Genomic DNA, 18,186 nt, shown 5'->3' with positions numbered 1-18,186 from the left:
CATGACAGCACGCAGGGAGGGACCCATGTCCTCGAGCAGCAGGAGCATGTCATCTGCGTAGAGCAGAATCTTCTCCTGAAGGGGACCGAAGCGAAATCCGACTATGGAGTCCTGTGCCCTAATGGTATCTGTGAGCAGCTCAATGGCCAGAGCAAATAGGAGCGGGATAACGGGCACCCCTGTCTAATACCTCTCCCCAGATGAAAGTTGTCTGATGTCCTACCACCCTCTCTAATGGAAGCCTGTGGAAGATAATATAACAGCCGTACCCAGGATATAAAGACAGGGCAGAACCCAAACTGTTCCAACACTGCCCATAGGTGACTCCACGCTGTCAAATGCTTTGTTAACGTCTAACGCCAGGAGCGCCCATTCCCCACGTTGTCGGCCGGGGTCTGCTTGGCAACAAACAGGTGGCAGGGATTGACCGCTGTGGATCTATTAGGCATAAAGCCCGCCTGGTCCTCATGGACAATATGTGCAATGATGGTATTTACCCTCCTCGCTAGAACCTTTGCCAAGATTTTCACATCAGTCTGGAGCAGAGAAATGGGTCTATATGATCCTGGGTCTGTCGTGGGTTTGCCGGGCTTAAGCAACAAAACAATACTGGCCCTAGTCATAGATTCTGGCAGGACACCCAGCTCCCTAGCCGCATTAAAGAGCTCTAGCAGTTTAGGCATAAGAACCTCAGAGTACTGTTGGTATATCTCTATAGGGGGACAATCATCACCTTGGAGCCCGGGAACAGAGCAGTCCCCTAACGCATCTCCTCCTCAGTGATGGGGGCCTACAGGCCGAGTCTCTGACCCTCCCTCAATCGTGGAAGAGAGATAATGCTCAAATACTGCCGTAGGTCCTCCGGAGCATATGCCACTCTAGAGGAGTAAAGGTCAGAGTAGAAACGCACCAGTTCAGCCATAATGCCCTCCGGCGCATTAGCCAGACGACCATTCAAAAGCCAAAGGGCCATAGGCCGCAACCCCACAATACGTGACAGCAGGTGGCCAGTCCGCTCCCCCTCAGGTAGTTTTTGCAAAGAAACATTTTTTTTCAGCCTTAGAGTAAAGCTCCCCAACCCAAACTTTCTGAGCAGATAATCAGGCATCTCTCGTCCCATCCGAAGGGTTGGCAATATACTCCTCCAAGGGCCAATTGCTCCTCAAAGTGCTTAGAGTTGTTTTGTACATTTCTAATGGTAGCAATTAAAATGCCCCTGAGGAAACACTTAAAGGCATCCCACCTCAGGAGCACATTCCCGTTCCGGTCATTATCTAGGAAATAGGAGGTGATACTGGCCTGAACGTCAACGTCTGCTGGGAAAAGCTTCAGCCAGAAAGCATTCTGGCGCCATGGGGCCCTGCGCAAGCTGGTCTGAGGCCTAATGGTGATCCAGACCACCAACGGGGAGTGATCAGAGAATCCCCCTCAAAGCATATTCCAGTCTCTCCACCAGCGCAAGGGCAGCTCCAGTGCCCACACACAGGTCGATGCGAGATAGGGAAAGGTGAGTCTTGAAGAAGCAGGAGAATTGGACCATGTCAGGGTGCTTCAGGCGCCAGACATCCACCCAGCCCAACTCCCCCAAAAAACGGAAGAGGGCAGTGTCCCTGAGGATGAGGCAGGGGATGCCTATCCCTGACAGGGTCCAAGGTCCCGTTAAAGTCCCCGATTTACAAATCAAGGCACATCAGCTTTGTCTACCAAAAATGCCAAAAGTTCCCGGAGCACCCCGGAGGAAAACAGAGGAGGAATATACACCACCGCCAAGATGCATGTGACTTGAAAGAGTTTGCAATGCAAGAACACAAAGCGGCCCTCCGAGTCCACCCGTACCCCCAGCTCCCGAAAGGGAGGGACCTATGAACCAGAACACTCACCCCCCTGGAATACAAGGAGTGAGTGGAATGGTATCCCCAGCATCCCACAGATTCCTCCAGATGGTGAGTCTCCTGAAAGCCAATTAGAGCTGGGTGGTATTTATATAGCTGGATAGCCACTTTGGCCCTCTTCAATGGACAACCGAGGCCCCGGACGTTCCAGGATACTATTGGGATTCCAGCCACAATGGTGATGCCTGAAGGGAGAGGGCCCTGCCCAGATAAGCAGGAGCCCTAATCATGGGTCTGTCAATTGACAATGCAAAAACAGGAACATGCAGCCTGGAAGTCCAAGTCCAGAGAACATAGAAAACCAGTGATGTGCGCGATTTCCCAAAAACGAAGGAGATGAAAAAGAGGAAAATGTCCCATTAGGACAAGGCACAACGGTACCTCAACACAGTGTAGGTGGTGAGCGAAAAAACTAGTCCGCTCACCCGGGATGCCGGCCCTAGAAACTTGCAGCAGCCAGCCATCCCTCTGTGCGCAACTGCGCATACTTAAATTTGTAATCCAAACAGAAGTTGAAGAATAGTCCACCAAAGCCAGTTGAAGCAATCAAAGGGTGGAGCATAGCCATCGGGTCACAGTAATGGTAGTGAACCCAGCCGGGGTAGACATCCAGTGGATCCAGGCCGTTTAAAAGTGATAAATCCGCAGCATATAGTCCTTCACATACCAGGATCCTCACGGCTACGTTGGCGGAGGGAGGGTTCATGGACGTCCAGCCAGTTCGCTGCATCCGCAGCAGCATCAAAAACATGCTCTCTGCCCTCCGCGGTGACCATCAGGCGGGCTGGGTACAGGCCCAGACGTCTGAGCCGTTGTTTAACATCGGTGAAATTGGCACACTGTTTTTGGACCTCCGCCGAGAAGTCCGGGTAAAAGTATACTCGGGCACCATTAAATCTGACAACCGCCTTTTCCCTGGCCAAGCGCAGCACCTTCTCTATAATGTAAAAGCTTGGCCAACATGGCCCTGGGGGCATTTCCTGGTAGAGCTCTAGAGGGGACCCGATGAGCCCTCTCCACCGCAAACAAGAGGGAGAAGGACTCCCTGCCAAACATGTCGCACAGTCATGATTCAATAAAGTCTGTAGGATCCCTGCACTTCACCTTCTCGGCGAACCCCACAATGCGCACATTGTTGCGCCTTAGATGATTTTCAATATCATCTGTCTTGTTTATTAGCTTATTGTCTTGCGGTTGATCTGGACTCAGTGATGAGAGCCGCTAATTGATCCTCCAAGTCGCTGATGCAACTCTCAGCAGCGGTGGTCCGCTCACAAATTTTTTGCAGGTCCTATCTGAGGAGGGCCACTTCCTCAGTAAGGCTCCCCAGTCTATCATTTACAGTGTTGACAGAGGCAGTGCAGTTGTGAACAGCCCGCAGGATCTGGCTGAGTGTCGGCTATTCCTCCTCCACCATCCCCTCCGCTGCGTCCTGGGCCCAGTCAGTCGGCAAAGAGTGAGAGCAGCACGAGAGGCACCGCTGAGTCAGGGGTCACGGTAGAACGGAATCCAGCCGGGGAAAGAATTTACAGGATCAAGCGCGGGAGCTCCGTGAGGTGTGTCCACTCACATGCCCCGGTTGGCCACGCCCCCTAACATTGTCATTTATTAAAGACAATACAACAAACATTCAACATCTTCATACAAGCAACATGTTCTCAACATTAGCTAGCTATTAGCAATTCGGACACACACTCATTTTATGTTACTGCAGTTTTACAATCTGAGCGGTCAGCTCATCGTTTTCGATATTCAAACAACTCTCATTTCTCTGAAACTTCTACCGTCCAGAGACCAATGCTATTACTATTACAAATTGAGGCTTCCTAAAGATACAACAGTTTCATTTGTATATCAGTCTATCACCCAATTTATCAAACAAAACAAATTGCAAGCCGGTGTCCAGTCATGGGCACCTTTGTCCAGTCAAACCCTGAGTCTAAGTCAGATCCCAAGATTCTGTTATTATATAATTTAGTTCCTGTGTATCCATGGGTTTAATTACTACATAATTTCCTATTCTAATATATAGAAAGTGCATCACTGGTCTTTCTGCCCTGATCATAATGTAATGAGGGAATACACCATTGTGGAGTCCGGCGAAAAAGCCTCATCTTCCCTTGGAATTTCTTCTCCTCTTGCTCCCTGTTCCCCTCCCGCACCATGCTGGCTATCTGGGAGTTGTTGTTCTACTTGTTGCAGGGGCAGGACGTGCTTGTGTGGGCAAAGACGCAGTGGGATTTGGTCTTAAATCATCCTCTTTCTTTAGTGGGAGAGAAGAGTATACTGCATCATAACTACCTGGGGATGGTCCAGGGGCTGAGGTAACATTAGAAAATACCTGTGGGGGCTCAGGAGTATATCCCAGGGCATACTACAACCAATTTAGTCCTTCTGCCCTCAAATACTTTATGACCCACTCTGGATTCCCTGAAAACCATGGGAGTGCTTCTCTGTCCCCCAAACACAATCCCTTCACCATATTTATGTGGAACTCATCACTTGCTCTATCCCGTGGAAAGGGACAATTTTTTTTTTCACTCCGTGTTGCTAAACTATCAATCCCTGGTTCCATATATTAATCATACCCGGGAGAGATTCTCATAACCTATTCTTTACATGTTAATTCATTTTTTAACTCCTCTGTCTGTTCTCTTTCTTTTTCTTCATAATATTACTTATTACTTATTAGGCAGCGGCTTAGGTACATTGGGCAGAGGTCCATTACCAGGGACTTTACCCATCTTAAAGCAGAACAGCAGTTAAGCAAAGCACTAAATATTACGTTTTTTTTAGTTTTTAAAAGTTTAACACTTGAAGACGCAGACACCAAAATAAACCTATTCTGTTACCTTTTAGCATCCCTTCCTGAAATTTTTGATCATACACTCTAGAGAGGGATAGGACTGACTGGTTCCCACCCATTTTGTAGCCCTAGAGACGTTATGACAGACACAGAGGGTAGGGTAAGGTTTCGAGAATCTGGTAAGGGGTCCAAAACTCTCGACACAAAGGGGTAATTCAAACGACAATCACTTTCCCTTATCAACGACTCAGATGCGATCGCCCGACTGAGAACTGCATCTACACAGGATCCACTATCGCTTCGTTGCCAGGCAACATCTCATGCGCACCATTCACACTGACCTTTGCCACACGGGATAACTAACTGATTGAGGTCTGCCCAGGATGCGCTATCATCCTCTTTCTTGGGGTTTCCTCAGGAGGTGATCGGGCTCCCCTTCCCTCCAATACCGTCGAGAGGTCCTCTGACTGTTATCCCAACCAGAAAGCAAAGATCTCACCTGTTCCTGAAGTGGAACTCCCAACAGTTTGGTTGGTTCCTGAGCCCGGATTCAAGATGTTGTTGCGGCGGTTTCGGAGCAGGCCACCAAGATACAGCGTAGTCTCCCAGACAAATTGATCCAGTGGCGCCTGAGATGTAGGCTTTATAAAAAGGGTCCGCTCTGGACCGATCCCCAATGAGTTGCAGTGGAACAGCCACCAGTCTCCCAGCCAATAGCAAAGAAATGTTGCAGCAAATAGTTAATTGAAACCCTGAAGGAATTTCTTGGAATCAGGCTTTTTCATGAAACAAGCTTTTTTCTCTGTCGTTCATTGACGGACGCAGTTCCCTGATCCATATCAGTAGGGTTATACTGCCCCCTACAGGAGTAGGACACTAGGCAGAAAAAAAGTTCTGGCTACACCTGTGGGCAGTCCCGGAGGGTACACCCTCTCTCTTCCTGCATAGGATGTCAGTTTTTAATCTACCTAGTTCCTTGCTGGGATCTTTGATCCTGGCATAAAAGTATTTTTTTAAGTAGATTTTTTTTAGCTAGCCTTTTTCTCTGGAGTTTTTTCTTGTGAGATCGTCAAGCAACTAAGCCGGGCTGGGCGACAGGCTGGATATCTAGATACAGTGGTCACCCCAGTCTGGCCAACGAGCACGCACAGGCCTTAGCTCTGCGCTGGGTCGGCCACGACATAGTCCCACTGGACGAGGACTGGCCCCGCGAGTTAAACGTCTCGCCAGCATGTACATGACAGGGTCTAGGCCTATGTTGCAGCGTTCCTATTTGGCCGACAGCCCCCACACTTCGGTGGAGAGGGGTCCTGTCAGGCTATGGCGCCCGCCTGCGGATTTTGGGGTGGACGCGGGCGCCTCCCTGGGATGGTCGGACCCTCACACTCCTGGGTTTCCCCCTGTCCCATTGTTTCCCCCTCCCACGTGGGGGACTGTTTGGGCCTACCTCAGGCTGGGACCTAGTGTGGAGGCCGCATAGGGGGCTGGGGGGGGTGCGCCGTCCACAGCGCTCAGTTGATCATGCCTAGGGGGCCTCGGTTGATTCATCCAGGTGCAGGAATGTAGGAGGGCTGGTGGGGGGGGTCTCTCTGTGGGTCCTGTTGCTGCACTGGCTGCGTGGGGCTGCCATTTTGTTGTAGCCTCGTTTGCTATTATGGTGGCAGCCATCTTGGTACACCCATATTTGACCATTTTGCGGGGGATTCTCTGCTGAGAATCTAGGTGGGAGTGCCTGGAGGCATTTTCCGGGGGGGGTGGGGGGGTGGAACCGCTCCCTTCACCCTGGGCAGTTTCTATTGCTCACTCCCTTATGGGAGAGCTTCTTGGTTACACGTGCTGTCCTGAGACTGCTTTTTGGGACAGTGGGTTCTGGGGGCCTCTCTCTCTCTCTCTCTCTCTGTTGGGGGGTCTTCGGTGTGCCTGACCTTTGGGGGTGCTGTAGCACGGTGGGATCGTTTTTTTTTTTTTGCCAAAAAATTTAAATAAATAAATATAAATGTTTGCAATTTTTCCTGGTGGGTTCTTCTGGTTTAGTATGGACCCTGCAGACCATGTGACCCCACCTGACCCCCTCACGGAGGCCACAGGGCCTTTTCCGGAGCTCCACTGTCCATCAATGCGGTTTGGGAAGCATTTGGGCCCAGGGGGAGGTGGCCTTGAGAGGGCGAGGTACGCTGAAACGTTACTCCACCTACCCCTGCCTCATCTGATGTCTCGGCTATTGAGTCGGACTCAGCCGCCGCAGACGTGGGCCTCCCTGCCGGGTCTGTTGCCTCGTGTCCAGTCTCCTTGGATAATGAGGATGACATTTCTAGCTCCCCTGCCAAGCGTGATGCAGACGCTGGTGGATGCACTGGTTTTCAATTGGAGGATGCAGCGGCGGCTGCGCCTGGGGCACGGGTTGCATCTGGCACACATGCCATCCGGAGCAGCCTGATTTGCTAGCATGCACGTAAAGAATGTGACCGTCTGAGATGTTCCCGTGGGGTGTTTAGCGGCTGCCCTTTTGCGGAGTCTCTGGTAAGGGGGACTGTACCTCCTAAGGTGGACCTACAGTCTCTAGGCTGAATAGGACTATCGTTGTTCCGGTGGAGATATCCCCGTCCTTTCAGGACCTGGGGGATAGGATGGCGTGGGCTATGGCCTGCGATCTTTACCCCCTGGCGGGGTCTGCACTGGGAACAGTGTTTATGATTGCCCTTGCCACAAAGACTCTGCCTAAAGGGCAGAGTTCCAATGCCGTGACTTGGTGAGGAGCGAATGCCTCCTGCCCTGGGGGAGCTGTTGGACAACTGTTGCTGTTGGTCTACTGTCGGTTTCAGCGGTGGTTATCCGGTGTATCCTTGGCCGGAGTGTTGGCCTGCCGATTTGAATTTGATTGAGTTCCTAAGCAGGCTTTAGTGGATCTCCCTTTTCCAGGGGATCGCCTGTTTGGCGCTCTGTGGGGCAGTATCAGGCTCTAGTTCAACAAGGCTGGACCTACTGGCCCTTGATGGTTCCGTGCGGATCAAAAATTCTAGATGGTATCGGTTTGGCTTCCCTACATCAGGAGGATTCCTGGCCTCCATAGACATCAAGGATGCTTACCTTCACATCCCGTTATGTGCAGGACACCAACGGGTTCTCATTTTTTACCGTGAGGGAGGGATCACTATCAGTTTGTGGTGTTACCCCTTGGTCTTGCTTCTGTTCCTCAGGTCTTCACAAAGGTGTTGGCTCCGGTCCTGGCACTGTTGCGGCAGCGGGGTGTATCGGTCCTGGGTTCCTGGGCGATCTGCTTCTTCAAAAGGTGATTCTTCTCAAATGGGACTTGAATCCTACCTCTCTGGTCATTCGGATCTGGCTGAGCCAGGTGACCAGGGATTTTTAATCTGGAATCCTTCCTCCCCGTTTTAATGGACTATTGTCACCGTGGATGCAAGCCTGTCCGGGTGGGGAGGAGTCCTTGGCAGGTTCACTGCTTAGGGAGTATGGTCCCTGGAGTATCCAGGTTACCGATCAATGTCCTAGAGCTTAGAGCGATCCAGCTTTGCCTAGTTCACTGGACCGGGCACATGCAGCTGTCCAGTGCACATTCCATTGGACTATGCCACGATCGTGGCTTGTGTCATTCACCAAGGGTGTCCTTGCCATTTGAAGTGACAGATGTTCTTCGTTGGGTGGAGCGCCTTGTTCCAGCTCGTTCTGCTGTTCCCTTTCCAGGTGTGGAAAATTGGCAGGCGGATTGCCTCAGTCGCCAGGCCGTGGATGCAGGGGAATGGTCCCTTCATCCGGAGGTATTCAGCAGTTGTGTCTTTTTCGGGGCACTCCAGACGTGGATCTGTTGGCGTCTCATCTACAGGATAGTGCAGAGGTTTGTGGCCCTCTCCTGGGACCCTCTGGCAGATGCACTGGTGGCACCATGGGTTCTGTTGTAAGTCAGACCATATGCTAAGTTTAACATGAACGTTGCTGAAAAGTTTATCATGGTTACCTGCGCGAGGATGACACCGGCATAGTCGTGTGTGTGTGTGTGTTCCCGGATAGGCCAAGGTCAGTATCAGCTGCTATCTGCCTTCCCTCCTCTCAGGTTGCTGCCAAGACTTCTTCGCGGGATCGAGGCGGAAGGGATTCCGGTCATGATCGTGGCTCCGGACTGGCCTCGCCGGGCTTGGTATGCCGACCTGATCAGGCTAGCCGCAGTCGCTCCTTGGAGGCTTCCTCTCTGGGAGGATTTATTGTCTCCGGGGCCCATCTTCCGTCCTACTTTACGGTCGCTGGCTTGTCGGCTTGGCTGTTGAAAGCCAGGTGCTGAAGGGCAAGGGATTGTCTGCTTCAGTGCTTCCCGCCCTGCTTAAAGCATGGAAAGCGACTTTTAGGATGATTTTTCATCATGCGATTAAGTCGTATATTGCATGGTGTGAGTCTCTTTGGGCTCCACCTCGCTCTTGCTCGGTGACCCGGATCTTGGCTATTCTTCATCGGGGAGTTGATCTAACGTTGGCCTTAAGTATTCTCAAGGGTCAGGTTTCGGCTTTGGCGATTTTCGTCCAAAGGCCGTTGGCCGCCCATTCCCTGTAACTTCTTCCAGGGGGTACGACACTTGGTACTCCGGTGTGACCTCAGTCACCAACTGGGGACCTTGATTTGGTGCAGTCGGTTCAGAACCTCCTTTGGCAAGTAGTCGGGTCCTCTGCCTACCTTATTACAGAAGGTGGTCTTCTTGGTTGCTGTCACTCTGCATGCAGGGTGTTGGCACTGGCGACCATTATCCTGTCATTCTCCCTATATGTTGGTCATGTAGACAAGTGCTACTTCGTCTGGATCCGTCAAACCCCCCCCCCCCCCCCCCGAAGGTGGTTTCTAGTGTTCACTTGAACGAGGACATTGTATTACCTTATTGTATTATCTTTGTGTCCTAAGCCCAAACCATCCTAAGGATGTTTCGGCGCATTCTACTCGGGTGCCTAGCTCTTCCTGGGCTTTTCGCCATACAGGCATCTCTGCTTCAGGTTGCAAGACGGCTACCTGGTCGTCTGTTCACACCTTTACCAAATTTTATAAGGTGGATGTGCTGGCATCTGCTGATGCCTCTTTTGGCCGCAATGTTTTTGCTGGCTGCTGTCTTGAGGGCCTTTTGCCTTCCTTGAGGGTTTGTTTCAGATGGGCCTCATCTTTTTTCCGATGAGTCCTATGTTACCTGGTGGGCTGTGATTAGCCTTGGGGACTTGTTCTTTACTGCTGTTCCCACCCCTCATTTTATGGCACTGCTTTGGGACATCCTTACTGATATGGATCAGAGAACTACATCCCTCAATAAACGATAGAGAAAACTTGATTTTTGACTTACTGTAAAATCCTTTTCTCTTAAGTTCATTGATGGACACAGTACCCGCTCCTCTATTTTGAGTTGGATTGGTGCTACTTTTTTTATTTTTATTTATTTCAGTTACTTGTATAGCACTGTCAATTTACACAGCGCTTTACATATACATTATACATTCACATCAGTCCTACTTTTTTGACACTGCTTTGATACAAAACTGACATCTTATGCAGGAAGAGAGAGGGTGTACACTCCGGGACTGCCCATAGGCGTAGCCAGAACTTTTTTTCTGCCTAGTGTCCTACTCCTGTAGGGGGCAGTAAAACCCTACTGATATGGATCAGAGAACTGTGTCCGTCAATGAACTTACGAGAAAAGGATTTTGCGGTAAGTCAAAAATCCAGTTTTTTATTAATTCGTTAGCGAAGCTGACTTAGCCCGCCTCATGCCCTTATGCTAAGTGCCTAAGCGTGTACATCACATATATAAATCAACAGTTACGTCACAGATACATATTTCCCTAACTAGCTTTGCAGCAATACATATCCTTCTACAGATGTTGCCTGTACATTTGTCTATGGCAATTAACATTCCTGGCTCCACGCTTATCTGTATTCTCGTTATCTGTATTCTCATTAATAACAGGAGAACAGAGAGATAGCTATAATAAGAGAGAAGTGGGGGCTAAAATGCACAGCTTGACTGTCCTGGTCTCTGTAGTGACACAGAATCTACCATTTTGTTTTGGAAGTCCAATTATCCACCATTTTAGAAGCTTTCTGGGTACTGCCACAGGTTCACATACAGTGTGCATTTTGTAAATTGTTTAATAACATACTTAGTTCTGCGGCTTTCAAGTCAGATTTTCCATTTAAAAGGTCAAATGTCTGCACACGGAGTCTGTATAGATGGATACTGTGACTTGCCTTTGAGAAAAATGTGTTCACTTACTGCACTGCAGCATTATCCACGGTGTAGTTATGGCTTCTGTTGAACAAAATGAAAACTGAACAACCCACTTTCTATACATTTTTCAGGTCAATGAGCGAATACTCAACAGACTCCATCAAGTGCAGAAAATAATGAGACGTCTGAAGCAAGAGAGAAGGTAGTTGTTTTACTTAAAGCACTCCTGTCACATTGTAATGCAGAGTAAATCTTTTCCAGAGATGCAAAGCAGACACCTTCTGGTGCCAAATCTTATCTTTAATACACCTACCTGCCTCCCACTGCTACATGGGGGTAGCTAACAATTTGGAATACAACAAAACAGAAAGAGACACAATATAATACAAATGTATTTAATTATAGGAAATATAACATATTTTGATATAGGGTATTGCCTGATTTTGCACTAGATCTGTATATGATTTTGTTGGTAACCTGCCTGATTAACCAATTCTGGACCGGAAGAATTTGCCCCCTTAATAACGAAGCCATTTTTTGCGATTCGGCACTGCGTTACTTTTTTTTTTTTTTTTTACAGATAAATTTTCTTTTTATTGAACAAGTAGACAAAGACAAACCCTTACAAATAAGGCACATCACCCTACACAAAAGTTATCAATACATACAAAAGGAGTAAATACCATAAAGAGCATGAACATTCATGATCAGATCACTAAGGAGAGAAAAAAAAAAAGGGGGGGAAGAGGGGGGGGGGAGTAAATCCAAGAGGAGGAGATAGAGAAGAAAAAAAAAAACTATCTAACTCACATCATCAGAAACAGGAGAGATTGGCACACCCACAGCATCAATCCAGGCAGACCAAACCTTATCGAATTTCTTAGGACAGTTCCTACTATCGTAGGTAAAACGATAGAATGGAAGCGTCCTAGCAACAGCGACTATCCAGGTTGTCCGGGTGGGAGGCTCAGGCAGCTTCCACCGCAGAAGGATTTCTCTCCTAGCATAAAATAGAGCATAAGTGATACAAAATTTGGCATGTTTATCCCCAACCACGTTCCTAAGGTTATTCAGTAGGGTCACCACTGGGTCCAATGGGACAGTGGTATTGAAAATTTCACCCAGAGTGTCCGTCACCGATTTCCAAAAGGAGGCAAGCTCAGGGCACGACCAAACAACATGAAAAAAGGTACCAATTTCACGACCGCATCGGGTACAAGAGGGGTCACTCATGGGGTATATTCTGGCAAGGCGTTGTGGTGTATAATATACTCTATGTAGAAACTTAAGTTGTGTAAATCTATCTCTAGCCGATATCATTGAGGGAATATAGTTACTAACAGAGTCTTCCCAGTCCTCAACGGTCAAGTCCGGGATATCCCCTTTCCATTTATTATAAGTTTTCTCAAGAGACTGACTATGATCCATCGATAGCTGCAGATATATAGAGGAGAGGGGCTTACCTATAACCTTAAAGGTCAACATTCGTTCCAAAGGGTCCGATTACAAAACAACCGGGCCCTGGAACTGGGCCAACATAGCGTGACGGAGCTGCCAATGGCGAAACTCCATCGTTCTAGGCAATGAATGTAATTGTTGGAAGACCTCAAACACTGGGAGTCTTCCATCTTCCATAACATGTTTCATGGTCACAATCCCTTTAGCCGCCCATATCTGAGGATCAGGAAGTTGTTGCAGATGTAATAAATTAGGATTACCCCACAATGGGGTGTGAGGAGATATATGCAAGGGCTTCTTATACACGGCTCGGGCCCGAGCCCACACCCGTAGTACCGTCTTCATCGGGCCGGTGGTCTGGGGATAAGCCCGTTCACCCCAAAAAATGAGGTTGCTCAGAGCCGCGTATGATCCCAATAAGGCTGCTTCCAGAGTCAGAGTTAAACTTGGGCTGGGAGAACCACCACCGGACCGTCACCAACACAGCGGCCCAAAAATAGAGCTGGAAGTTAGGGAGCGCCAAACCCCCCCTTGAAAGTGGGAGATACAACGTCCTTCTGGCAACCCGGGGAGTGCGCCCAGCCCACACAAAAGATGTTACAGCACTGTCCAATCTAGAAAAGAAAGTTTTAGAGATATCATTGGGGGAGTTGCGGAAAAAATACAAAAACTTCGGGAAGTAGCTAATTTTCAGTAAGTTAATCCTACCAACCGGGGACAAGGGAAGCATACGCCATGACGCACACCTTCTAATCAACTGAAGAAGCAAGGGTTCAATATTATCTCGCTGATAAACGTCCAACGTTGAGCCCACCTTGATACCCAGATACGTCATGTCCTGAACCCACTTCAGTGGTGTCTGGGTATCAATCAAGGGGACCGATGGATGTAAAGGGAAGAGGACAGACTTAGACCTATTGATACGTATACCAGAAAAAAGACCAAAGGTATTAAACATTTTTAAGACCCTATGCAACGAGGTGGAGGCATCAGCCAGGTAAACCAAAGTGTCATCCGCATATAAGGACAATTTCTCTTCAATCACTCCTACTCTAATGCCACAGACCCGTGGGTCCGCCCACAGTATAATCGGCTCCAGGGCAAACAGGGCCGGGGACAGCGGACATCCCTGTCGGGTGCCCCTCGACAAGGGGAATCTTTCCGACAGGGATGAATTATTGCGCACCCGGGCCGTGGGACTACCATAAAGCAGCCTAATCCACGAGACAAACCTGGGGCCAAACCCAAAGCAGGCAAGGATCTTCCAAAGAAAGGGCCATTCGACAGAGTCAAATGCTTTCTCGGCATCAAGGGAGGCCACCACACCTGCCCGCTCCCCCGACGCCAAGGCTATATGTGTAAACAACCTCCGAATGTTAATATCCTTGCCTCGCTCGGGTATGAAACCGGTTTGGTCCGGGTGGATCAGGCCTGCCAAAACAGAGTTAAGTCGAGTGGCTAAAATTTTAGAAAGAATCTTCCCATCTACATTAAGAAGAGAGATGGGCCTATATGATGAACACAACGATGGATCCTTACCCGCTTTAGGAATCACCACAATGACCGCTTCACTCATATTCTGAGGAAGCGCATCATCATTCAAAGACCCAGTTAGAGCGGCAAGCAGACGGGGACCCAGAGGCTCTAGGTGGGCCTTATAGAATTCAACGGGAATCCCGTCCAGGCCCGGTGTCTTGCCAGATTGTAAAGAGGCCACCGCGCCCTGGAGCTCCAAAAGGGTAATAGGGGCATCTAATTTAGTCCGATAGCTGTCAGTCAGAGTCGGAAAGTCCACTGCCTGTACATATTGGTCCAATTCGTCATCCGAATAGTCAACCCTAGTGCTATATAAGGCCTGATAATAGTCAGCAAAATTGTGATTAATAGTCTCTGGAGTGGAGTGGAATACACCCGTATGGTCTTGGATATGTGCTATACTATACCCAGTAGTCTGCTCCCTAGATAACTGCGCCAACACAAAAATACATTGGGATTGAGAAAGTAACTTCTTCTGGGTAAGGGCTGTACGCATTCCTACTACTTCTCCAGTCAAAGACTGGAGGCGGGCATAATGAGTAGGATCCCTAGTGCGAATATACAAAATTTCCATGTCCCTTACTTCAGATTCTTTCTGCGTTAGGTCAGCACGCCTACGTCGCTGAAGTTGGCCTATGGCAGTCTGGTAATATCCCCGGGCACATGCCTTGAAGGCATCCCAGACCATAGCCAGCGATGCCGTGCCAGGGTTAACCTCCCAGTAGGCTGCTAATTGGGGCCCTAGAAGGGGGTCAATATCAGCATCAGAGATCCAAAACCTGGATAGTCGCCAAAGTCTATTAGAGGGTTTTCCGGATAACTCCATGGTCAACAAAAGTGGGGCATGATCTGAAATCCCCCGTGAAAGAATACGAGCCTCCCGCACCCGAGGTAGAAGGGGGCCCCCCGCAAACATTTTCAATTCGGGAGAAGCATTTTCAAAAGGTCAATTCGGGAGAAGGATTTATGAGAAGCAGAGTGACAGGTATATTCGCCGTCAACCCATAGATCTCAGCCCAACCGGCAAGATCCGACCGAGTAGAGGGATCCCCAGCCATTCTATCCATGCTCGGGTCTGGGACCATATTAAAACCACCCACAATAAGTACATTATCATTACCAAGCCTGGCGGCCTCTTTAGAGATTCAATGAAGCAGCCTGACCGAAGCTGGTGGGGGTATATATAGCCCCACCAGCAATAGGGTGAAAGATGACACCTGCAGATTGAGAAGAACATATCGTCCATCCGGGTCTAAGGATAGGTCCAACAGTCTGAATGGAAGAGACTTATGAATCAGGACACTGACTCCACGAGCATACGTGGAAAATGTGGAATAATGATGACCAATCCATGTTTTCTTAAGAGCCAGTGTCCGACTGCCCACCAAATGAGTCTCCTGAAGGACACAAATATGGGGATTAAAAGATTTAAGATATTGGAACACTAAGGAGCGTTTCACAGGTGAGTTCAAGCCCCTAGTGTTCCAAGACACCACCATTAAAGAAGCCATAACAAATCATAAGACCACATAGATATATAAAGGATAAATACCAGGTCTTACCAGACTCCACAGGACCCGGATGGAAAACACTTCGCTAGGTGTCAGCCCACACCCTAAATACTGACATCCACATGTAGGAATTTGTGTGCCAATCAAAACAAAAAACAAACCAAAAAAAAATCAAACAAATAATAAAAAAAGAAACATAATAATAGACATAACATTCAAACATCCCCATCCCCCCCCCCACCCCACCCATCCTCCCAAAATTGGAGAGGGTTTGTATCCCACCCACCATGGACCTCATAGTCACACCTAGGGGTGAGTACCAAAAGGGTGCCAAACTACCCCTCCCCCCCAAAAAAGAAAATAGGGAGGAGGGGGGATTCCGGCAAGACATAAGTCGGATCACCCAAATACCTAGAAAGCAGAAAATAATACATCAGAGAAAAAAAAAAGGAAGTCCCAATGAACAGTATTCAAAAAAGTATTCAAAAAGTATTCAAAAAAGTGAACCACATCCCAACCTCTCCCAAAGGGAGTGCATAGATTACCATACACACGGCCAGCCATCAACAAAAAAAAGGGAAAAAAGCACAAGGCAATAGCTAAGAGGACTAGCCATAGGAGTACCGGGACAGTTCGGGACAGTTCCATAACCGCTAAATAAACATTTCTGCCCAGTGCATGAAAGATCAGCAACGGGGCACCTCCAGGATCCTTCAGGTCCGTCATTAGGTCAGCATGTGATAAACATAGTTACATATAGTTACATAGTTAGTAAGGTTGAAAAAAGACATCAGTCCATCCAGTTCAACCTATGATGCGTGTGTGTGTTTGCTTTTAACTGTACATTGTATACCCCTGTATGTTGTGGTCTTTAAGGTGTCCATCTAATAGTTTTTTGAAACTATCGATGCTCCCTGCTGATACGACTGCTTGTGGAAGAGAATTCCACATCCTTACTGCTCTTACAGTGAAGAACCCCTTACGCACTTTAAGGTTAAACCGCCTTTCCTCTAGTTTTAGTGAGTGGCCACGTGTCTTATTGTATCTCCTTTCTCTGAATAGTTTGTTTTTTATGCTCGGGTCACCAGTACAGTATTTGTACATTGATATCATATCCCCCCTCAATCGTCTTTTCTCCAGAGAGAAAAGGTTCAGTGCTTGTAGTCTTTCCTCATAGCTGATGTCCTCCATTCCCCTAATTATTTTTGTTGCCCTTCTCTGTCTCTTTCTCCAATTCCAGCACATCCTTCCTGAGGACCGGTGCCCAGAACTGGACAGCATACTCCAGATGTGGCCGGACCAGATTCTTGTAGAGTGGGAGAATAATCTCTTTATTTCTGGAGTGAATCCCCTTTTTTATACATCCCAGTATTCTGTTGGCTTTGCTTGCGGCGGCTTGGCATTGCATGCCACTGCCAAGCTTGTTGTCTACCAGTACCCCCAAGTCCTTTTCCATCCTAGACTCACCCAGAGGTTCCCCCCCTAGTGAGTAGCTTGCTTTCTGGTTTCTGGCCCCCAAGTGCATTACTTTACATTTATCAACATTAAACCTCATCTGCCATGTAGTTGCCCACCCCGTTATTTTGTTCAGGTCTGCTTGCAAGATTTCCACATCCTGCATAGAAGATATTGGCATGCCTAGTTTAGTATCATCTGCAAATACTGAGATTGTACTCGATATCCCCTCCTCTAGATCATTTATGAACAAATTAAACAGGATTGGTCCCAGGACAGAACCCTGGGGGACCCCACTTTCCACACCCGCCCAATCCGAGTACTCCCCATTAATCACCACCCTCTGTACTCTCCCCTGGAGCCAGTTCTCTATCCAGGTACTCACCTTATGGTCCATACCTACCTTCCTTAGTTTGTACAGTAATCGTTTGTGGGGAACGGTGTCAAAGGCCTTTGCAAAGTCCAGATACACCACATCCACAGGCTTACCTTTATCTAGGTGGCTGCTCACTTCATCGTAGAAGGTTAATAGATTGGTTTGGCAAGAACGATTTTTCATGAATCCATGCTGATTACTACTTATAATACCGTTTTTATTACTAAAGTCTTGTATGTGGTCCCTTAACACCCCCTCCAAAATTTTGCAGACTACAGATGTTAGGCTGACCGGCCTATAGTTACCCGGGATATATCTCGGCCCCTTCTTAAATATTGGTACCACGTTGGCTTTTTTCCAATCAGCTGGCACCATACCCGTCTGTAAACTATCCTTAAAGATCAAGAATAATGGTCTGGCAATCACCTGGCTGAGCTCATTAAGAACCCTCGGGGTGCAAGCCATCCGGTCCCGGGGATTTATTTATGTTAAGTTTCTCTAGTTTAGCTCTAAGTCTATCTTCTGTTAACCATGGCGGCACTTCCTGAGGTGTATTATTTAGTTCGGCCTTACAAGCTGGGTTCGTGTAGCCCCCCGATTCTTTTGTGTAGACTGAAGAGAAGAAATGATTTAACACTTCCGCCTTTTCTCTGTCCTCAGTGGCCATATTTCCTTTATCATCTTTTATGGGGCCAATGTGTTCTGGCCTCGCTTTCTTACTGTTTATATACTTAAAGAACTTCTTGGGGTTCTTTTTACTCTCCTCCGCTATATGTCTCTCGTGTTCTATTTTAGCCGCCCTGATTTCATCTTTACATTTCTTATTACACTCTTTGTAATGCTTAAATGCTGCCAATGACCCCTCAGTCTTGTATTTTTTGAAGGCCTTTTCTTTAGCACTAATATACATTTTTATGTTGGAGTTTAGCCATCCAGGGTTT

At 48.1% G+C, this 18,186-nt stretch overlaps 1 protein-coding gene across 1 annotated transcript in view; it reads left to right on the top strand.

Annotated features, from left to right (window-relative positions):
• Positions 1-18,186, top strand: part of TFPT (TCF3 fusion partner) — a 265,336-nt gene that overhangs the window by 148,797 nt on the left and 98,353 nt on the right. The window contains exon 3 of the mRNA XM_082273732.1: positions 11,041-11,111. Within this exon, the coding sequence (XP_082129858.1) occupies positions 11,041-11,111 (71 nt within the window). The remainder of the gene's footprint in view (positions 1-11,040; positions 11,112-18,186) is intronic.

This window comes from Pelophylax lessonae, assembly GCF_965119305.1.
Source record: "Pelophylax lessonae genome assembly, chromosome: 12".
Lineage (NCBI taxonomy): Eukaryota > Metazoa > Chordata > Amphibia > Anura > Ranidae > Pelophylax > Pelophylax lessonae.
The sequence above is the reverse complement of the archived record's forward strand: the minus strand, read 5'-3'. Positions and strand labels throughout refer to the sequence as shown.